The sequence below is a fragment of the Halichoeres trimaculatus genome, unplaced genomic scaffold, assembly GCF_033239565.1.
Source record: "Halichoeres trimaculatus isolate MK-OKI-2021-1 unplaced genomic scaffold, fHalTri1.1 fHalTri1_scaffold_10, whole genome shotgun sequence".
Classification (NCBI taxonomy): Eukaryota; Metazoa; Chordata; class Actinopteri; order Labriformes; family Labridae; genus Halichoeres; species Halichoeres trimaculatus.
In genome coordinates, this window is record NW_027437187.1 from 15,283,967 (window position 1) to 15,306,647 (window position 22,681).

Consider the following 22,681-nt stretch of genomic DNA (forward strand, 5'->3'; position numbering starts at 1 on the left):
TCAGGATGAGTCTAATGACCCCTAGAGGTGACCAGTGTTGTTTAGCCGTACAGGAAAGAAAAGAAATGTGGAGGATGATGCATAATAGCCCAGCTGGTCACGTTAGTTGCAATTAGCCCGTCTGAAGTCCCACAATTATGCAGGCAATGGCTGACACTCACAATGCACAGTGCTGCTGCTGAATCAATACATAATTGTAATAATTATCGTACCGGTGTCATTTGAATAGGTGGAATTGAATAAACACAGAGTGGTGAATGGCAGACAGATATTGCCTCCTCAAGTGCAACATTTCACACAAAAGGTAACCTCGATTCTTCATGTGAACAATGGTGGTTTTGACTCAGTGATGACGATGACTCAGCCTCAGCACACGGTTGGAAAGGTCCCTACAATCCCTGTTCACCCAGTCAAAAGTCTTTTTTTTTTTTTTTTTTGCGGACCACCCATTAAAGTCGTGGAATCTCCAGCCAATGTTTCTAATGCTGACGTCTTTTCAGGTTCCTCTTTGTATCCTGTCATGACCATGGTGTTATACAGAGCTCAAAACCTCTGTGTTCTCTTTCATTTCCAGAGCTGCTTTTACCAAAACTGCAATAAATCAAACAAAATGCTGCTTATTCTACCCAAGTTCTGCACCCGTGATTGTGACAGCAACCTCTCTGTAATATACTGCATGGGGCATATCAAATAATAACTAATTTCAGGGAGCTGAAAGTTCATTTGAATGAAGTAAATCAGTTAGACTGGGTGTAATATAGCTCTGCACTTTTTATCGACATGCATTTACCCCAACACGAAACATCATTGACGCTCGATAGGAAGCAATAAAAGTGAAGTAAGCAGAATTCCAGGAAATCTTCCTCTTTGCATTTATTTTAGGAACAAGCTACAGGCCATGGTCTTGATAGAGTGGGCTAATACAGAATGGCAGACGTTTAAAGGGAGGGGAAGTAAAAATATCTGTTTATCTTGATCCTGATTCAGCTGTTTTCTCCACTGCTCTTTGTCAGAGACATAAAATCTGGTTGAACCTCGTAAGCCTGACCTTCTGCACAAACATCAAATCTCAAGTGGTTTGGAAAACAAATGTTTTTTCAGGCTTAAGATACACAACTTTGTGAAATAAAATACACACAACGCAATATCTTGTCATCGTGTCTTTTGACCAAAGGAGCTCACTTTCTAAGTGCTTCAAAGAACAGTCTGCAAGAGAGGCACGGATGGAGCAAACCATAAAATTGATAATTGTTCCTGTCTTTGAATAAATGTCAAGTTGCTGCTTGTTGTTCAGTCTTAATGTAATACTGCTTTCAAAAAAGGTCAAAAGGAAAAAAGTGACTTTTCCAGAGATCTACCCATTTGCTCTCCTTTTCAAGTAGAAAATAGACTCAAAGTGAAATTCTGTTGTCTCTTCGCTTCATGTTTCTTTTTACGTACTCACTCTGTCATCCCCCAATAAAGGACAGATCTGCTGTTGTCTCTGCCTGAGGCTGCATCAGTGCTCTTTAGCATTTGCAGCTTGTGTGCTCAGGTTGGGTGAGGAGTCACACAGGGGGCCCGTTTGCCTTCTCTGCACCAGTGTGAGGTTGATGCTGTGGCAGCATATGGCCAGAGGTTCCACAGATAATCCTTTTAGCTTGTCTTGCCTTTGGGCGCTGTACATCACTCCACAATCATGTTAACCACCAAAGTCCAAAGACAAAAGCAAATTCACTTGATGCGCTTGTTGGTGAGGTAAGGAGCAGACGGAGTGGCCCTCACTCTTTAGTGTGTGTGTGTGTGTGTGTGTGTGTGTGTGTGTGTGTGTGTGTGTGTGTGTGCGCCTCTCAACCCCACAATCAAATCAAATTAGTGGGGAGCTGTGGGGATTTGATTGTGCTGATAAAGTGACTTAATTTTCCACAGCTGACTTTTTGTGCTCTAACCTTTATGTAAACCCCTGGGGTCCAAGCTTGAATCTAACATCAAAGGTGACTTTAAAACTCCAACCAAACCACTTGACTTTGCTAAAGTAAATATTATTAAAATTAAAACATGAAATATTAAAAAGGTCTTATCTTAAAAACTGTAAATACCAAATTTCTGTTTATTATCCAACATTTGACAGTTTTAGTTTACCAGGACTCAGAGCTTAAAACTGTTAAAGACAACAAGCTTTTGAAAAGGTCATATATGTTCCAAGTTGGAGACGGCTCCAAGTTGGGATGTGTCGGTCTACCTCTGCGCATTGATTGATCAGAGTGAAATTACCCCGTCTTTGACGTCAGAAGCTGCAAATAAATGACCCCATAAAAAGGTGGAACCTGTCGGGAAAAAAGACAGCTCTGGGCTCACAGCTCAACTGCGCTGTATCTTTACGCACGTAGAAAATACAGAGCCTTGAAGATGCCGCTTTCAAGCAGCTCCACGTCCTCCACCAAAAGCATCCGCAGGGCAGCATCCGAGCTGGAGAGGTCTGACTCCATCACGGTAAGAAGTTAGCAGTCTGATGGTGGTGGTGGTTGTTAAATTATTTGGTGTAATGAGACGAACAAATGGGCATACGCGCGTAAAGCTTGGACACGAGACAATTACGCACACTTAATCACTGAGATACAGAAAATATAGTTGGTTAAATCTAACATCCACTTACATGTGTGCTGTGGCAGTTATACTTAGTTTAGCTATGTCGTAGGTTTACCTCGACTGCATTGGTGTTCTAATGCGCATTTGGAGATGTAAAGCGCTCCCATCAAATATCCAAAATGATGACCCAAAGGTAAGAAACCCAGGCTTCATCATTGTGTTGCTTCGTTCAGCGTGTCCTGACGGCTCTAGAAACATTTACACTTTGCAAACTTTGATATCTTGTTTTCACACAGTCTCAAAGATTCGTCGGCAGGCGGCAGAGCTTGATCGAGGACGCGCGCAAAGAGAGGGAAGCCGCTGCTGCAGCGGCGGAGGCGGCTGAGGCCAGCGAGCAGATCGTGTTTGAGGAGGACGATGGCAAAGCGCTGCTCAACATCTTTTTCTTTTTAAGAAGCTCAAAGACTCCTGCACTGTCGCGGACGCTCAAAGTTTTCGAGGTAATGTAAGATCACTTGTTATTTTATGATTATTCACGGAACAGCATTTCAGTCAAAAGATTCGGCAAACGAGGAAAAAATGGCAGAGGCTGAAACAATTTGTCATAACTCAACTTTGTCCATTTTTTAAAGTAATAGTTTGAAGTACAATCTGAAAATAAATTTAATATATACCATATTGATTATAAATAAATACAAATATTTAATCTTTGTGCTCTTGCTCACCCTTTTTAACAAGCTATGAACAGTGTCATTTTTAAAGTTTTTTTTTTTAACCTGAAGAACCTGACGCCTAACAATATCTCTCTATCAAACCATATATGAATTCATTCTCAATGCTCTGGTAATTCAAAAAAAGAGATGCAGGAGTAAATAATAAATAAAACTGACGATTTTTTGTGTTACTTTTAGGAAGAAAATGTCTTAAAGATACTATAAGACATATGATCCCACTGGCATTTTTGCACTATGTAGGTTATAAGCAATTCAAGCACAGTGGTATACAGTATGCAGCATCTTGAAATAAGAACTTTTCTTGACTTGTCAGGTGAGTGTGGCCCATAATGAGACCAATAAGACAAATGTTTGTGAATATAAGATTATGTTAGCAAAGTCAGTAATTTTAATCACTACTTGTTTAGATTTTAGCTTTGCAGTGCATGTTACATAAAAAGATGTGTACCATGCAATAAATCTTGGTTACTTTACAGGATTAATGTGATCATTAAAAATAAGGCATAGCTTCTTAAGCTCATGTGAATCAAACCTGCCAAAGGTTTTAACCGTTTGATGTGGAAGAATGAAAATTAGTGATCCATAACTTCTTTTAATGTCAAGTGGCAAAACACTGTGAGTAGCTAAAGAGTTTTGATTTTTAACGCACTAAAACATGATAGAATAATCTTTTTTGGAGTGAGAAAAAAGTCGCACATGTTAAATTAATTTTGTTCTGTAAAAGGAGAGAGCCACTCTTTCCTGAATAAAGTATGAAAAAAGAGTCCAGTGCTGCTGCAGCTGCCTTAAAGCGCCTGATGACTGTATTTCAGACATTTGAAGCCAAAATCCATCACTTGGAGACAAGGCCGTCCCGGAAACTCAGGGATAACCTGGAGGGCCTGGAGTACTTTGTCCGCTGTGAGATTCATCTCTCAGACGTCAGCACCCTTGTTAGCTCCATTAAGAGGAACGCAGAGGACGTGAAAACCACCAAAGAAGTCAAATGTAATGCCCTTTGGTATTTCATGCATTTATTTAATTGAAATGATTATTTATTTTGGACTGATGGATTTGTTTGCTTTTCTCCACAGTTCATTGGTTCCCAAAGAAAATAGCTGACTTGGACAAATGTCACCATCTGGTCACAAAGTTTGATCCAGACTTGGATCAGGATCATCCCGTGAGTAACAACTTTTTAGTATTTAGACAAGTAAAACTAATTCTGGGGACAAGGCTTTATTGTTTGAAATATACCTAAGACAGAAAATAGCATTACTCAGAGTCTTAAATATGTCATTGAACAGGGCTACACAGACCCTGTCTACAGACAGAGGAGGAAAATGATTGGAGACATCGCCTTCAGATACAGACAGTGAGATACGCTCTTTTCTCTGACATCTGCAGACCCATATCCACTTAAAATAAAACAGACATCCTGATTATTCCTGATGCATTTTGTGTCTATTCTCAGTGGGGAGTCAATTCCCAAAATAGAGTACACAGAGGAGGAGATTGGCACATGGTAAGTGAAGCATCTGAGACGCAGTTTGAAGGCTTACGCTACGGTTGAACGGTTACACTTAAGACTAATTCTCATTTGTTTAATGAAGGAGCACGTTGACTTCCCTTTGGTTTTACTTGTAGATCATCTTTGTGTTCTAAAACTAACAGCAGTGACAGAATAATGTATTTGACAGGTATTTTTGATTTAATAGTCTTAAAAATGTTCAGTCTTTTGTATAAGAGAAGGAGGCTCTACAACCAGTACTGCAGCCGGTCACTGGGGGAGCTCTAAATGCTCTGGCTTCAGTCAAAAATGCTGTGTCACTGTCAGATTATAAAATGTCTTTGAAAAGCACATCTGCTGTTTCTTGCTTTTCTAAGTTCCACAAAGAATGACACCTGGAGTAAAACAATTAAATAAGCTTTGTTAAAGCTCCAGTCAGGAATTTTGAGCTGGTTAAAAAACTTGTTTGTTTTTATAATGTCAATCTTAAAATTATCCTTTACTCTATTCACATGTTTTTGTTTATTTTTCTTTTTTTGTGTCTTTATGCTTGATAGGAAATAAAGATTTTGTTAAAAAAGAGAAAATAATAATTATGTTCTCGTATCTTGCATTAGGAGGGAAGTCTACTCCACCCTGAGGGACTTGTACACCACTCATGCCTGCTCTGAATACCTTGAGGCCTTTCATCTGCTGGAAAGGCATTGTGGGTACAGTCCAGACAACATCCCTCAGCTGGAAGACGTGTCATGCTTCCTCAAAGGTAAGGATGGGATAAGAAACGATGAACTGTGGGATTTGAGTGTGGATCAAATTTTCAGTTAAAGAACGAGTTTAAATCTTAAGTGCGATTTTCTCTTCCTCTCTTCCTCTCTTTCCACCTCAACACAAAAACACCCACAAATATACATAAACACACAAACACACTGACACATTCAGAGCGTACAGGGTTCATTCTGCGTCCAGTAGCAGGTCTCCTCTCAGCCAGAGATTTCCTGGCGAGCTTGGCATTCAGAGTGTTCCAGTGCACCCAGTATATCCGACATGCCTCCTCTCCGATGCACTCCCCGGAGCCGTGAGTAGACCGTGACTTCTCACATCAAACCCTGATGAGGATTTTTGTCATAAGACATCCAGGCCATTACATCCTTCTGTTTATTTTTATTTTTTTATTTAACATAGCTCTTTTCTCAATCTGTGGCTCAGTTCAGCGTCAGTATCCCTTATCAATCATGGGAGACACATTTATGATGAAATTTTGAGATTTAATGCAAAAATAATTATTTTTTTATATTAAAAACTTGAGATAATGCTACAAACAAAGGGTGTGACAAACAGTTTAATATGCACAGGTAGACAGCTGCAAGCATATTGTGATTGTCACGCTACACTTTAGTCTTACTTTAATGTTATACTCCCTTTCAGCAGACTGTCTGCTACGATTTGGTGTTAGTTGCAGGATTGTACGTTAATTCGTTACCTGACAGTGTTGAAAATGATGATGACCCAGTACATATTTCATATTCTGGATCTTAGTATCCAGAATATTGCCAGGATCTAGATCATACTTGTCTGTATGTAAGAAATTATGGTGACCTTGTCTTGTATTGTTTTGTAAAGCAATCCGACCATTTATCATGGAGTTATATACATATGGTGAAAACAGCCCTATCTCACAATGACAAAGAATCCTTTGATAAAGTCCTGGATCCAGATCACCTCCAAAATTTAATCACTCCTTCCTTATTCCATTTTGAAAATTTCATTAAATTTCACGAAGATCTGTTTGTTACTTTTTGAGTTGTGTTGTTCACAGACAAACAAACAGACAGGCAGATTCTCCCAAAAACATAACCTCTTTGGCAGAGGTAATGAAGCCTGAAGTTAGTTTTTCATCCTCAACAAGTTCAATTCTTGAAAGTTTGGATTTTTGAAACAATGCAGTTTTGACTCTTTTAACTTTGGATCATTTCTTTTTTCTTTTTGCTTTCTCCTCAGAGACTGTGTCCATGAGCTACTAGGCCATGTCCCCATGCTGGCAGACCGCACTTTTGCTCAATTTTCACAGGTGAGAAGTGAAACCAGAGGAGATTTACAGGTGATTGTTTACTATAATGTTCTGTTATACATCACAGTTTCTGTTTTGTGGCTGCAGAACCTTGGACTTGCATCACTTGGAGCATCAGATGAAGACATAGAGAAACTGTCCACAGTAAGACTCTCGTCCTCTGACACCTGCAGATTTTATAGACAGTACAGAAACATTAAAACAAAAGAAATGAAAGCACACTGCTTCTGTCTGAACTGAGACTCATCTCGTGCATAATGTTAACTTTAAAACTGGGCCATTCCTTTTATTCTCTTGTCGCTTTCAACTTTTTAAAACCTGTAACTCTTTCTCAGACATAACATCACCTATCTTCTCCTCTGAGAGTATGTCAAGTGTCAAATTAAGGGACGCCACTTAGGAATCAGAAAACAAGACACATCTTATATGGTCCAAGACTTTCATTAAAAACATGTTCTTGGATGAGCTGGGGGCAAGAAGTCATGCAAGAGCATCCCCTACTGGTGATAACACAAGTTTACAGCCAAATAGAAAATACCAGCAAGCACTCAGTCAGTCAGTCAGTCAGTCACAAAGGTTGTTTTCTCCAGCCTATGATAACGACCTACATGCATTAGTAACAGTACCTGACACATATTAAAGATCACATTGGGCTTGAAATACCATCATTAGTCGAGTCTGTTAATTAGTAATTCAGCATATAGAGGTGATGCCACCCATCTGACTCATATAGCCAACAATAACTTTTAGTTACTGTGTTGAAAGTCACGTGTGTGTAACCTCTTACCTGTTTTGTACAGTTCTTTATCCGGTCTAGGGGAAAATTATACACTGATTGTGCAGCTTTAATATCCTTCATTTCTTCAGGCTTTCTCTCTGTCGGTCTGTTTTTCCCATCAGCTGTACTGGTTCACAGTGGAGTATGGCTTGTGTAAACAGAATGGAGAGGTGAGGGCGTATGGTGCTGGATTGCTGTCCTCTTATGGAGAACTCGTGGTGCGTTCAAGCATGTTGTCTTTATATGATAGTCTTTTACAGAATAAATAGAGTCAAAAGCAACAAAGTGTTGAGCTATGTCTCAGTCCTCTACTTTGAAATCTGATTCATCAGCACTCACTTTCTGATGAGCCGGAGACAAGAGAGTTTCATCCAGACGCTGCGGCACTGCAGCCCTATCAGGACCAGACGTACCAGCCCGTCTACTTTGTCTCAGAGAGTTTCTCAGATGCCAAGGAGAAGTTCAGGTACTGATCAAAACCACATTAAACTTTCTTCCTTTTTTCTTTTTCTGGACCCCACACAAACAAGCAAATAAATTTGCAAGAGTAGATAGAGATGGAGGAAAGAAGAAGAAGAAAAAAAGAGGGGTTATGCAAGGACAAGGTCAGAGAACAACTAGCCAGGCCCTGAGGCCAGAGACTTTTGTAGGTCAGCCATAGCAGTCAGAAGACAGCTGTTACTAATGTAGTCTTTCTTACCAGGGCAAAACACTGGAGTTTTATCTGGCAAACACATCAAATGATGCCTGCAAAACAAGTAGCTTTAGTGAGTGTTTGGGTTTCAAGAACAATGCAGAACATTACATCCCTGCCACAGTGAGATAATATCCGAGGAATGTTTGTAATGTGTGAAAAAGGACATGGAGATCTTTAACGTGTATATCTGATGGGATGATGAGACAAGCAGGATTTTACATTCTTGTTTTATACATAGTATACAAAAGGGCAAACTGGGATAGGCCAATAATAAAAAGTCAGTTTTATTACCTCCCCCAAGGAGGGTATGTTTTTGGGGGAGTTTGTCTGTTTGTGAACAACATAACTCAAAAAGTAATGAACAGATCTGATGTTCAAAATGGGATAAGGACTAGGTGATTAAATTTTGGAGGTGATCCAGATCACCATTTGGATCCAGGATTATTTTTTTAAAGGATTTAAAGGATTTTTTTAAGGTTTTCACCATATGTGTTTATAACTCCATGATAAATGGTCAGATTGCTTTGCAAAACAATACACGACAAGGTCACCATAATTTCTGACAGACAGAAAAGTATGATCCAGATCCTGCCAATATTCTGGATACTAAGATCCAGAATATGAAATATGTACTGGGTCATCATAATGTTCAAAACTGTCAGGTAACAAATTATTGTACAAACCTGCAACTAACACCAAAATGTAGTAGACAGTCTGCTGAAAGGGAGTATAACATTAAAGTAAGACTTAAGTGTTGCGTGACAATCACAATGTGCTTGCTGGGAGAGTCAAGCAGATCAACATCCAGAACAATCCACGGCAATAGTTTGTAATGTGCTTGAAGAGGATATGTATGTTCACAAATTAAGATAAGGGGTCAGAGGAGATGAGAGTTGAGCTGGAAGCATCAATTACTTAGACACTCTAAGCTTATTGCAGCATAATCAGGGCTGGTTTGAGGCGAGCTTGGACAATTTCTGACTATATGCTCATGCTCTTATCTCACTTTTTCACATTACTTCATACACTGAACTGTGTTTTGTATTTGACAAGGGCGTGGGTGGCAGGTATCAAGCGCCCCTTCTCTGTGAGGTTCGACCCGTTCACAAACAGCATCGAGGTGCTGGACAACCCACTGAAGATCCAGAGTTGCCTGGAAAGCGTGAAGGACGAGCTGAAGCTGTTAACAGATGCCCTCAGTGTTTTGTCATGATGCCTGTGAACACTGTGTTTGCCTCCTCTCTGCTGCGCTCTGTAATCTCCAGCCACATCAGTGTGTTCCTCTCTCTGTGCTGTTTTCCTCCAGTATGATGCTGTTTCTAATTGGTTGTTGCTTGCTGTTGCTGGCTGGTAGGGTAACAAACCTTAATGGCAAATAAAACCTCAACAAGTGGGGGCAGTATTTCCAAAGATGTTAAATGCCTTGCTGGGGTTGTGAAATGACAGGATCACTTACATTTATTCTTACAAAGCGATGTGTTGTTTGAGAACTGTGTCAAAACCTGAACCAAAAGTAAAGGAGCTGTGATGATGAATGTATCAAAGTAAAATAAATGTTATGATAAATTACTGTAAAATAAAAGAAATCTTATCGTTAAATAAAGAAAACATGTATATTCAGAACATATTTATTTTATTTAGACAAAAGATTATTGCTTTACTACACCCGTATGTCTCATGTTAATGCTTTTCAGAATATAAACTTGATTTAGCTGGTGTAGTCTTGGAATGTAAATGCATACATGTTAACACACAATTTTCATCCAGTGTAATGTTGATAAGCACCTGCAAATCTGACAAATAAAGGAAAACATTGAGCTTCTTGCTGTCCCTCTTAAGGAGAGATAAAGGTTTCAGTAAGTGTTGACAGAGCAGATCAACCTTTTAACGGTGCGGCTTGTTAACATGTGTCTGCCACAAGGGGGGGCTGTCGCACAGCCTGTGCATGCCTGATTCACTTAAATGTGTCAACAGACCCGTTCAGAGCAGCTGTAATCACTGTCCATCAGGCACGATGGGAAAACCTATGACGTTTTCAGATGTCAAAAACAGAAATATTAAAACAGTGCATATCTCTCAGAGAGACATAGATTACAGGGAGGTAGCATCACAATGCAGAATTAAAAAATCAAATTTAATATTCAATACTATCAAAAGCACTGCTGCATCATCACCTGAATATAAAGAACTTAATCTAAGGATTTAATCTGACCCTACTCTCTCAGACAGTGGATAAAATAATCCATATTCTGAAAGGAGCTCTGTCTGGACGAACTTAGAGTTTGTCTGGACAGAGCTCCTGGTGGTCAGGTAAGAGGCTGTGAATCAGCACATTGAAACCTGCTGAAATCTGAGACAAACAACCGGAGGTTCACCGCTCTGACCATTAGGTGTCAGTCTCAGTCTGTGGACTTCCCAACATCCTAACCTTCTGTAAGGGCCACACTTACATAAGGGAATCCTCTCAGCTTTACCAAGATACAAATATTATCTATCACCTTCTTTTTATTTCAGTCTTTTAAACTCAACAGATTGTGTGTGTGGTTTACCTGCAAATGCAAGACAGGCAGGATGCTGGATTTGGAAGGAACCAGAGATCAGTGTCTGTCGTCCACACTCTGACTCAGTGTTTTTTTAATTTATTTTTCAGAGTCATTTTTTTATGTTACTAAATCAAAATTAATTTGATTAACTAAACACTGCTGTGCAATAGTTCAGCACATACACCGGCAGCATCAATGGACTCCTCATCCTACAGTCACTGCTGATACTGCAGCATCCTCCTCTCCCACAGTAACATCTCATTTGTGTCCCCCTCCAGGTGAGGAAAAGCCCCCTCCCTGATCAGACACGTTTTGCTCCTGTGTCTCCACCTGAGTCATAGCACAGCTGACCACATCGCTCCCTCTCTGACTGTTAATCTTAATTACAGCGGAGCGGAGACTTTGACATGTTCTTGAAGTCTGAGGAATTACGTCTATTCTTGTTCAGTCTGCGCCCTGTGTGTAAACACTGTGATTGTAGGTTACCGTGCGTAAACGTGGAAAATGCCTATGGAGTTGTTCCATATTTTGTGACTCTCACTCTCCCCCGTTCCCTCTTTTTCTCTCTTTGCTTTTTCTCCCTTTAAGCACTTTTCCATAAATCTGGACTCTTTCTCTTTTTTCTTAGCAGCCGTGAAGAGGAGGAGCGAGGGGTGGGGTTGTGGGTGTAAGGGGCGTGTTTTGGTATATAATTCTTCAAATCGCTAAGTTTTGTCTGTCGCCCGCCGCCTGGTCCTTGGGACAGCATACATCCCTCATCCCTTATTGCCGCTCCAACTGGGAAACTAACTCACCTGCAATCTTTTTAACCAAATAACCCCACGACGTTTTTGACTACTGCCATCTGACATGGAGACCCAGCAAAGAAACGGACACCACTCACTTTGCCACACCTGCAGGAGAACGGAAAGCAGCAGAATGAAGGTAACAGGACGGAGAGAAATACTTTTATACTAACCGCGTTTGCTGTGCGGTTTCTGGTAGACCTCTGGCAGGGTTGTCGCTGTTTTTATTTGCTGTAGACGCGCAGAAACCGCTTCGGCCGTAGCAAATGCACTGAACTCATCATTTTGTCCAGGAAAAGCAACCGGACATGTCTTAACTAACATGCAACGGATTAAGTTCAATTTGCATGAATGACATGGAGAGATCTTGTAGCCTTGATGCATCGGTGCAACAGGTAACCTCACAGAATGGAGGAAAAACAGTTAGGAGGTATTTTATTCTTCCTTTTCTTGGATGGGGCATCCCGTTCGCAGGACTTGGCGCAAACAGCTGGTCCATTTATCGGCAGATAGGGGGCGGTAGGTCTGAGGGTCACTGAGCTCATCTCAGGGTGAGCAAGGGGAAAATATATGCTGAGTCTGGCGTTTCAGATAGTTAACTATCGAGCAGCCGGTCTCGCAACTTTTGCAGAGTTGTGTAAGAGCAAGAAAGGCAGAGATACTGTCTCATTTTTTTCCTCCGGAATAAGCATTTCTACCAGGTGCGTCGCAGTGACAGTGGCTGTTAACGGCCTGAAAGGAGTTAGGGGCATTATTTGTCTCACGCAATAAGCTCGTTTCGAGTTACTAGGTCATACAACGAAGCAGCACATAACACTGGGAATCGTACATGTTGTACAAGCCGAAAAGTGAGTGCGTAAAAAAGTGGATCCTCTTATATCACTCTGAAAGGCAACATCTGGCTGTCATCTGGGATCTTTTTTTTTTTTTTTTTTTTTTTTTGAAAGAGAGTTTCTTTGTGTCATCACTTCTGACATGTGTGCCTGAGTGCGTTTGTTGATCACATATTTTGCCATGTGTGTTTCTGCCTGCAGGTCCAGAGGATGTCTTCGTCCAGTCGAGCACTGCTCTTTGCACTGGTCGTGACGCTCTACATTGTGGAAATGTCCTCGGCGGAGACGCTGTGTGGGGGAGAGCTGGTAGATGCGCTGCAGTTCGTCTGTGAAGACAGAGGCTTCTATTTCAGTACGTTTCAAAGAGGTACAAGTTCTCACAGAGGGCTGCGCGAGTTTTGTTTGGCTATTTTATGTCCCTCCGTCAAGTCTCACATCTGTTTGGATAGCTGAGACTATCTCTCTGTCTGTGGCTGTGTGGTATGCGTGTTTGGTATTTGTCTTTCTCACACGCACACACACAAACACACTCAGAGAGAGAGAGTGTAAGAGGGAGATTATAGCCAGCTGTGTGTCTCAAGACCTGGTCCAGGCTGCTCTGCTGAGTGTGCGCATTCTGCCTGCAGCCCATACCTCTCGTTGCATATGAAAGGCCGGCGAGCTGTGAAGGCACACACGACCCTGCGCGACACAATGGGCTGCTTGTTTACCAGTAAAGTAATAGCACCCCAAGAGGCATACCAGTCACCTCAGCACCAGTGTTCCCAGGCCAGGCGACCACACTGATGACTCTGAGGGGAATAAGGAAGGGAAGGAGGAGGAGGAGGAGGAGGAGGAGGGGTGTGTGTGTTTTTGATGTCAGGTTAAGAGGACGGATCATTAACATCAATTCTGATCATTGCTTCCATTGTGGTGATGATGGGAATAGCTGTAAAGCATTATGGGAATGCATTGTGGTGGCTGTTAATCCTCAAATGGATAAGCTTCTGTTTGCACAGTCTTTGCCACAATCATACCTTGTTGCATCGGGATAGCACTTTCTTCTTAAACATACAAAAAGATACTCACTCTGCCCCACCCCTGCTGCTTTGACAGACAGGTAATTTCTTTGTTTGCTCTTTTTTTTCCACCACAGAAGCTTCGCTCCCATTAGAATGATCATTATCCAATTTTAGGCAACATAAAAGTGCTCAACCTCCTCCTCTTCTTCACCTCCTTCTTTTTATTCTTCCCTCTCATGTTGTCCTCTTGCAACCAAATCTCGCCTTCCCTCTCATGAGATTTCTGCAACACTTTGTGAGGCACAGGACTTCAAACAATGCACAGATAGTTTCACTGCATTCTCCTTTACCTTTTTTCTCTTTTGTCTTGACTGTCTCTTTGTTTTGCATTCTTGACCCTCACACACCCTCTCCCTCACTCTGCACTGATCTCTTTTCTCCTGTTTTCTCCTCCTCTCCACCCTTACTCCCTCTCTTACCCTCCTCGTCCACTTCATTATCTCTGCTGACTCAACAAAGAACAAGGTCAAAGAAGAGTTTCCATTTTATGTATTTGCTCTTTCAAAGGTCTGTCTGAGAGCTCAGCTGTCCGACTCTTTGGGAGTCTACCATGCAGCATGTTTACTTGTGTATTCACTCATTAAAGGACTTCCAGATAACCCTAATCAGATTATCCTCTACAAACAAAAAGATTTGTTGCAGTTGGTCATAGATTTCCTTTTATCCTCTTTGCCTAGTGGGCTGTTACATTTATCAAAGTAATCCGGCAAAACAACCCAGAGTCATCACTACTCCTTGTGTTGTGGCTTTCCTCATCCCTTGCCGTCTTTTCCTCAGGTAGGCCAACCACCAGGGGAAGCAACCGGCGCCCCCAGAACCGTGGGATTGTAGAGGAGTGTTGTTTCCGTAGCTGTGACCTCAACCTGCTGGAGCAGTACTGTGCCAAACCCGCCAAGTCTGAAAGGGACGTGTCGGCCACCTCTCTACAAGTCATACCGGTGATGCCCGCACTAAAGCAGGTACGTCTCAACAACAACAACAACAACATGCCAGTATGGGAAATGGTGCTAATCTGTGACTATCTGCCCTGACATCGCCGACACCTCCATTCACCTCTGAGCCTCACCCACATGTCCCCAGCACCCAGTACGCGCTGAAACCCACGCAGAGACAGGTTTATCTTGTTAAATGGCCAATGCTAAGCAGTTACCTTCCATGCAAAGTGCTGACCATCGTGGAAAACATGGAGACAGTTGCAGCACGTTGTACTAAGGAAAAGGCAGAGTCATACTCACACACTGAGACAGTGTGTGTGTGTGTGTGTGTGTGTGTGTGTGTGTGTGTGTGTGTGTGTGTGTGTGTGTGTGTGCATGTTTGTGAGAAAGAAGTGTTTGTGAGATGGTGAAGACTGCTGGGCCAAACAAGACAGTGTGTTCTGAGTGTGTGATTATTAGTCACGGAACAACAAGCTTTCTGAAGCTGCCGTCCATTTTGGTCCACGCGGTCTAAAACACCTGACCCGGACAGTAGAGCTTCTTCAGTTCATGTCATTATCATGCAGGGTATCAGCAGAGCGTTTCAGCCGTTTTCACTGCAGTGTTAAGACTGATGTGTGGCAGCTTTCCAGGAATCCTCAGTTTTCCTTAGGACAAAACATCAAAGATGTTTTTGATGTTTCTGGTTTGATTTGTCAGTGAAGACCCGAGTTTATAAGGTTGCACTAATACTGGAAATGTGGGTAGAAAATGATGCAGTGTGTGTTGAAATGCAAGAAAAAGAGGCTGTGAGGGAATTAGTTGGGACATGTTCCTAGTTATTCCGAGCAGGGAGAGCTGATGGGTACAGGCTGCTCTGAGGGCCAGCTGTTCTTAAGGCTATTGAGCTGGCCTGCACTGAAAGCAGGGGGGTAAACACTCCTCAAGTGGCAGGACCAAAACAAGCCATTCACATGGAGCACTGGCTACTCGCGCATAAATTATAGCCCTGCTGCTACCACTCCCACTTTGCCACAAGCTCTGGTGCTAGGCTAACATCTAACAGTGTGTTAAAGCTGTTTGTTTTTAATCTATAATGTGTGGTTTCGTCTGGGCTGTGGAGGTGAGTCAGTTCAGCGGGTCGTTTGCTCCTCATATGTATATGAGGCAGGTGGCCGCCCTTCCCTTTGACAGTATGTTAAAGAGGCTGAACTAAGCACTTGTTGACAGCTTCTCTCAGTCGAGGAAACCAAAACAAGAGCCAGTCGGAGGCAGGGCGAGTCTGTTATGACGCTTAGCGCTGCAAGAATGACATTTGATTTCCATTTGACCAGGCTAACAATGACTGAATGTTTTCTCTAAACAAACAAGGCTTTTCTCCATTGTAACAAGTACATGCACAGCATCTTATCACGCCTAATGAACTGACGCCCTCTTTTCCCCTTTTCCCTCCATTTTTGCCTGCACGCCACAATAGGAAGTCCCAAGAAAGCAGCATGTGACCATGAAGTATTCCAAATACGAGGTGTGGCAGAGGAAGGCGGCCCAGCGGCTCCGGAGGGGCGTCCCCGCCATCCTGAGGGCCAAAAAGTTTCGAAGGCAGGCGGAGAAGATCAAAGCCCAGGAGCAGGCGATCTTCCACAGGCCACTGATCAGCCTGCCCAGCAAACTGCCGCCCGTTTTGCTCGCCACGGACAACTATGTTAACCACAAATGAGCCCGCTGCCAGCCCTTTGCACAGACAAGAGTTTGGAGGGAGAAAAAAGACTAGGGGATTATAGCTTTGTCTCTGACGTCATTTCTGTGGCAGTCCTCTTTGACCTCCCCTGCCCTGTCCGAGCCCACCAATCCCTCCCCCCTGTTCTCATCCACTACTTCTTGACCTCCTCGCCCTATTCTAATGCCTCCCCCTCAACCCAACCCACCAACCCTCCTCTGGCACACAAACATGCCTTCACATTCTTCCCGTCTGAACTCCATCTCTCTTTCAGTCACTGACACAAAAGGCACAAACACAAACGATGAACAAAAAGTTAACAATTTGGCTGAATGCAATTCAGGTGGATCCTTAAGCAGAAGAGAAACGGAAAAAGGAGAAAAGAAGATGAAAGAGATCTGGGGTTTGCAAGTGTCAAGAGGACACCCAGAGGAATGTTTTTTGTCCTTGTGGAAGACAACTGAAAGTGAAGAGCAGCTTGCATGAAAGAATCCATTCCACGTCATCTGTCCTGAGGCAAAAACGAAAATCTCTGTTAGTTATTTTTCTTATTAGTTTGCACCTCTACCTATAAAGGGACTTCCACACTGTAAGGAATTATTTTGTAAAATTAGATTCCTGTTCCAGCACCTTTTGATCACAAACAAAAAGCAGAAAAGAGTCTGCAAAATTGCACATTGCCACGGATTACGTCAAAGTAAAGAAAAAAACGGCACTATTTTTTTATGAACAATGAACGTGTAGCTTAAAAAAATGTCATGGTGCTAGCTTTGGGAATGGACTCAAAGAAGAGGTTGAAAAGCACGTTTTTTTTTCTTTGAATGAATATTAAAACTTTCCGTTTTAAGGAAAGTGTGACTTTAAAAGAGAAAAAAAGGATTTGGGGGAGCTCCTGACAGTGGCAATGTCAAGGGGGAAGTGTCACTGAGAAAAGATACGGGCTGTGTCGGCGTCTCAGCTCACAGCGAGTGCTAGCGGCTGCTCATCACTAGCTTGCCAGTGCAAGCGGCAAAGAGGGACCTGCGACCTGGTCCCTGTCTCTCCTGTCCCTCTGAGGCTACCACTTGCAGGGAGCAGTGTGGGGACACATAGGGGACACTGTGGACCGCCTGGATTGGGACAGTACTACAGTTCTGGGACAGTACTTTCTGTTTGCCATGGCTTTGCAGACTGCTCTGACAGGAAGTAACATGGCATGGACACAGAGAAAGTGGGATAATGATGATTTTATTTTATTTTGTCTTTTATCTGTTCTCTTTTCATATCAATGTTTCAATGAAAAAAAAGGAAAACCCTGTCAGTTTCTGGTACCGTGACATTCCTGTTTTTCCAAGTTAGGCTTTTTTTTGTTTCCATGGTTATTGTTCTGATTTTATTTTACAGTTCTAAAGAAAGGCACAAAATTACAATTCAAAGGGAAAAAAACAGCAATAATGTCAACTAACAATTTATTTTTATTGTATATCAGTAGTATTCACATGCTTTTGCCTGAAAACAAATACTTGAATATATATATATACATCTATATATATATATATAAATATATATATATATAAATATAGATATATGATTAGTTTCCAGGGACGTTGTGTTATTTTCCTTTAGTCTGAGCTGTATCTTGCGTAATGAGCCGCCAAGCTTTTTTGTTTGTTTGTTGAAATACAAATAAGGGCACTGTATAAAGGCATTATTTATTTTGTTATAAAATATATTTGAAAAATTGGTCCAAATAATATACGTAGCACTGATGCTCAACTGACGGTTTTACTTTGTTTGATCTCTGTTTTCCAATTGGAGTTGTAAGGCTTTTTTGTAGATGCTTTGTACCAAAAATAATGTCTTTTTTTTCCGTCTTTTTTTTTTTTTTTTTTTTTTTTTCGTCTGCCATAGTTGCTTTCAAATTAATATTTTAACAGCAGCATAGCCTGGATCGCTTTGGCATGTTATGTCACAGAAATAGGCACATACTCTGAATACGTTGGTTTTTGCAAAGGAAGTCCGGAAGCCTGTCAGGGTGATCTGTGAACAAGGAAAGCATCAATGCGTGAAAAATAACTGTTTTAACATTGATTGTACTCAAACCCACTATGTTTTAAAGCCACTTTAGTATTGATGGCGGGAAGGGTGTGTGTGTGATCAGTTCTTCATTAAATCATGTCTTTGTAATTGTGCACGGTGTCCTATGATCTTCTAAGGAGCATCCTGCCCATGTGCCAGTGCCACTCATGTTGTTGACGGTTTGGCTCACACGGCCATTATTGTCCGGTCAGTTTGTAGATTTGGGGGTTGAGCTTACATGTGTCTTACACGAGTTATTATGTTAATGCCTTAATTGAAGGTTAGGATGTTGCTGTGATGCCATCAAAGGTCACCTACAGGTCTTTGTGTTTCAAAGAGAAAGTGTATCATCGTACCACCTCACTGCTTCTCTCTCTGTCTTCATCTCTTTTATCTTTCTATTTATCTTTGATTCGTCTGTCCATCTGTCCATCTCTGACTATCCCTAATCTTATGCATCGACACTATGTTTCTGTATTTGCATGGCGAGGGAAAGGAATCAGGGTTGTTGGCCTGCCATTCACCCCTCAACAATCTTCCAATTATCCATTCATTATGCATTTGAAGAAGGGCTATCACGCTAAACCATTTCTGGAGCACTCAGGAACTAAGAAAAAAAAAAGAAAAAGACAAAACAATCTATGCTCTGCGATGGAGATGTGGAGTACATGCTGAGTGTAAGTGATAATCTTGTTGTGGAAGGGTTAGCATACCTGGCCACAATGATACAGCTGTCTGTGACAAACCACTGAAGCCCATGTCAGAAACAAGGTCATTTCGTGCCACATCATGCTTCCTCCTCATGCCATGTATCACCTATGAAATGGAGACGTAATGGATACTTGCCCTGCTGCGGTGAATACTTTTATCTTCTTTCTGTCAGAAAGATCTGGATTATCATGGCTGCGTCCTGTCTCTGATTATATTCTACTTCAGTTGTGCAACAAAGCAGGCAGTGCAATTGTTATTATTATTATTATTATTATTATTATTATTATTATTATTATTATTTTATTATATATTTTCCTGCTAGGACTGCATTCATTCACTATTGTAATGTTCAAACAGGCGACTCTAGTGTTCCTATGAATGGCGTGAAAGACAACCACTTCTTTTTGCTGAATATGAAGAGATACCTTGCCGAGCAATGGCAACTTTTTCTGTCAGTAGCTCACTCAGCCTGTGTGTATTTTATTGATTTAACCTCTGCACGCTAGAACGTCCGAAATGCACAATTCATGTACTTTCATTTTTAATATCAATAAAAAAACATTTTATCAAACATACAGAGTCTAAAAGGTCGACTGCTTTCCGTTCAGCCTGTGTTTGATGTGTGTTAACACTTTGTGCTCTGAATTTGGAGCCTTTTTTTCACATCAATTAAACCCTATGTGCTCTGTAAATGATTTATTAGATCTTAAGGCCTTGCAGAGTATTCAGCTGCTTTTAGCACCCTCTCCCCTCCTCTCACCCACTCTCTCCCTACATCTAAGCCTGAGTCCATGCTGCCTGAACGTCTCTCTGTCTGTCTGTCTCCTGCTCTTGTGATATAGCAAAGTAGAAATCAGCATGCCACTCTGAACCCAACATGTTCTCACTGCCTCTGACGCACCCATCTGTCGCTCCATCTCTCCATCCTCCAGCGGCTCGATAACTACCAGAGCAAGCTTCACTTCGGAGGCTAAATTTAGAAACTAACATGTCTCAAATTATTCCATGCATATTCCAAAAATGGCTCGGCCTTTCTTTGTTGACATGCATGCACACACCCACTCATGGGAATGTTGTTACCGGGCAGATTTACAGTTTAGTATCTTTGTTCCTTGAATAAAGCAGTTTTGGGCCCTGGGGTTTTCTCGGTGCCACAGAGTTAACTGTAGCTCTCTGTTTTGTTTTTCGCTTGGCATCAAAGAGATTGAACTTTACAAGCAGGAGAGACGAAAATCTCCATTTTTGGCTCTTTTGCAGCATTCTGCCTCACAGTGATGAAAAGTGCAACTTTTTTTTCTTGCAAAGCAGGGAGGCTATTCTCTCCCATCATTGTAAATGAACTCCTGTTCTGAATTTTATGTTCATAAATTATTATTTGATTGAATCACTTTTGTTTGTCCCATTAAATCTCATTGGCCTGGGAGGGGGAAACAGGCTGGAAGAAGGTGCCACCAAGAGTTTTTGATCCCAAAGATGTTAAGAAGCTGCACAAATTCACACACACATCCATGGTAAAACAAACAAGCATGTTTTGACTTTTTGTTGTCTTTCTCACACTTCGTCTGCACCATGACTCTGTTACATTTTACCACTGAACACTTTATTAGATCAGTTTTTTTTCTAGCTGTCACTCATGAATAAACACTTCCTGACTGTTTTGAACACACTTGCATGTGTGTGTGTGTGTGTGTGTGTGTGTGTGTGTGTGTGTGTGTGTGTGTGTGTGTGTGTGTGTGTGTGTGTGTGTGTGTGTGTGTGTGTGTGTGTGTGTGTGTGTGTGTGTGTGTTCTCCAGCAGCTGCTTTGAGATTGTGCCTGTTCCCTGCAGGTGTTTATACATAGAATAATTCTCCAGAGTTTGGTAATGAGATCAGGGACTCTCTGTCCCTCAGGGCTCATCACGTCACCGCTGTGCCTGACAGAGCATCGCCTGGCACGACATAAGTCAACCAAAACAAGCCAAACCCGGCCCCAAAGCGCCAAATCATCACTTGTTTTCCTGGTTAGGGAGTGAGTGTGATAGATGTGTTGGGAAGATCTTGTCAAGTTGATCAAAGCTGAGATTGCGTAGGCGTTCTTAACGGAGCCAAACGATGTTCAAGTTCAAGTGTTTATCTAGGTGTGTACACAACACACACATATTGAAACTGAGTTCACTTCTGTCCATATCTTGACTGACAGCGTGAAAAATCATTTGAACATCGCCTTTATTAAGTTGAAGTACAATGCCACCTTGCACCAACATGGAGGAGGCAAATTAAGCGTAAACCCAAACCCACACATCTATCCCCATCAGAGAGGCCTCCTGAACTGTGGAGCGGGTGTAGATGTGGGTGGCACAACTCTCCCAGGCCTGACATTGGAAACTGCCAAAGAGCACACTAGACTTAGTTGTGGTTGGCCGGATGCACGGGATGCATGTAAGGCCAGGCCAACTATTGAGGCACAGGGTTTGGCAAGCCCAGACCATCACAGCCCAGCGTGGCTACACAGGCCAATTAAGATGGTCCTTCTCCTCCGCTTTCTTCTCCTCCCCCTCCTCTTGTGTGTCTCTCTCATCTCTCCCTCTCTCTTTATCTCTCACTTTCTCCCTTGTACTCCCTCTCTCTTTCTACCGATCCGCACAAAGCGTGCTCACACATTCCTCTTCTCCCACTTTGCCTCCCTAATTGCCATGGACTGAAAAGAGGGATGGAGAGAGGGGAGTGAGACTGAGAGAAAGAGACAGAGAGAGCGAGAATCGGAGGGAAAGGGGGTCACACCAGAGAACCGCTACGGCCAGGACAAACTGTACTGTCCCCCTGGAGTAGTCAAAACTTCTGTGTGTGGTGCTTTTGCCCCCCAGCACTCTCTGTCGCTCATTAATTACACCAAAACATAACCGTTTGGCTAATTTCCACTCAAGTGCTTAACGTCATGAAGTGAAATATGACTCATTCTTCTGCTCTTCAGAGCTTCGAGGTGGTTACAGCAGAGCCTGAGCATAAAGAGGGGATTGTGTTTCTTCAGTGCCCCACAAAACTATCTAATTGTTGATTCCTAATCAACCAGGAGCTGCGAGGAGGCTTTCCTTATTATGTAACCGTAGGTTCTGACACATTAACAATAAAGTGGAAGTTTTGCTGGGCTTTGAAAGTATGCTTAAAAGGTGTGAGGAGAAAGGATGAAGTTTGCTTTTTCATTGTCCAAAGTTCAGTCACATACAAACTCTGATGACTCTGATGATTTTCTCAACAACTTCAGGAATTCTGCTCCTGACTTTAGTTTTTAGATTTTCTCCTTCAAAGCATTTCCTAACAGCAAGATGGAGAGCATCAGATATGCTCGAGGATGTCCATCAGCAGTGTTTCAAAAGGTAAAAACTGTTTTTTAAAGAGTTTTCCAGTTTTCTGTGTAGATATGGATCAAGTGTCTATGTTTCAACCAGATTTAATGAGGAAATTCTTGATTGACATCATTTTCACCATACATTCACTTAGATGGTTTTAAAGCCAATTTCAAGTTGAACCTTCTATGTTTTGCAGCTCAGAGAAGTGAAGAACTCTCTGTTGGGTCCATTCTGGGCCAAGGTGTAAATCTTTCCACTTTGCTGATTTTGATATGTTCACGCCAAGGAAGAATTTTCTGGCAAAAATGTTTTACCCACTTTCTGTGCGGTCAACCCTGCCGTATATTGCATTCTGTTAAGTTTCTGGCCTGGCATAGACCCATTCACAGCAGTGTCTC

The 22,681-nt window shown here is 42.0% G+C and overlaps 2 protein-coding genes across 5 annotated transcripts; both read left to right on the top strand.

Annotated features, from left to right (window-relative positions):
- The first annotated feature begins 2,322 nt into the window (after window positions 1-2,322).
- On the top strand, window positions 2,323-10,143 carry th (tyrosine hydroxylase). 2 transcript variants are annotated; one of them, XM_074677429.1, is made up of 14 exons: window positions 2,323-2,472; window positions 2,678-2,761; window positions 2,865-3,068; window positions 4,115-4,289; window positions 4,376-4,464; window positions 4,589-4,656; window positions 4,756-4,806; window positions 5,409-5,554; window positions 5,731-5,866; window positions 6,790-6,859; window positions 6,947-7,003; window positions 7,760-7,855; window positions 7,970-8,103; window positions 9,388-10,083. In XM_074677429.1, the coding sequence occupies exons 1-14, from the start codon at window positions 2,389-2,391 to the stop codon at window positions 9,545-9,547; spliced, it is 1,554 nt and encodes a 517-aa protein (XP_074533530.1). In that variant the 5' UTR covers window positions 2,323-2,388; the 3' UTR covers window positions 9,548-10,083. The 2 variants fall into 2 exon arrangements, with proteins under 2 accessions (XP_074533530.1, XP_074533531.1); XM_074677430.1 differs by lacking the exon at window positions 2,678-2,761 and having other exon boundaries at window positions 9,388-10,143.
- Window positions 10,144-11,604: 1,461 nt separating this feature from the next.
- igf2b (insulin-like growth factor 2b) lies at window positions 11,605-19,529 on the top strand. Of its 3 annotated transcripts, none has more exons than XM_074677499.1 (4): window positions 11,605-11,801; window positions 12,697-12,862; window positions 14,334-14,515; window positions 15,948-19,529. In XM_074677499.1, exons 1-4 carry the CDS (start codon window positions 11,727-11,729, stop codon window positions 16,185-16,187), a joined length of 663 nt encoding a protein of 220 aa, XP_074533600.1. In that variant the 5' UTR covers window positions 11,605-11,726; the 3' UTR covers window positions 16,188-19,529. The 3 variants fall into 3 exon arrangements, with proteins under 3 accessions (XP_074533600.1, XP_074533601.1, XP_074533602.1); XM_074677500.1 differs by having other exon boundaries at window positions 12,697-12,847; XM_074677501.1 differs by lacking the exon at window positions 11,605-11,801 and adding an exon at window positions 12,379-12,510.
- Window positions 19,530-22,681: the final 3,152 nt, after the last annotated feature.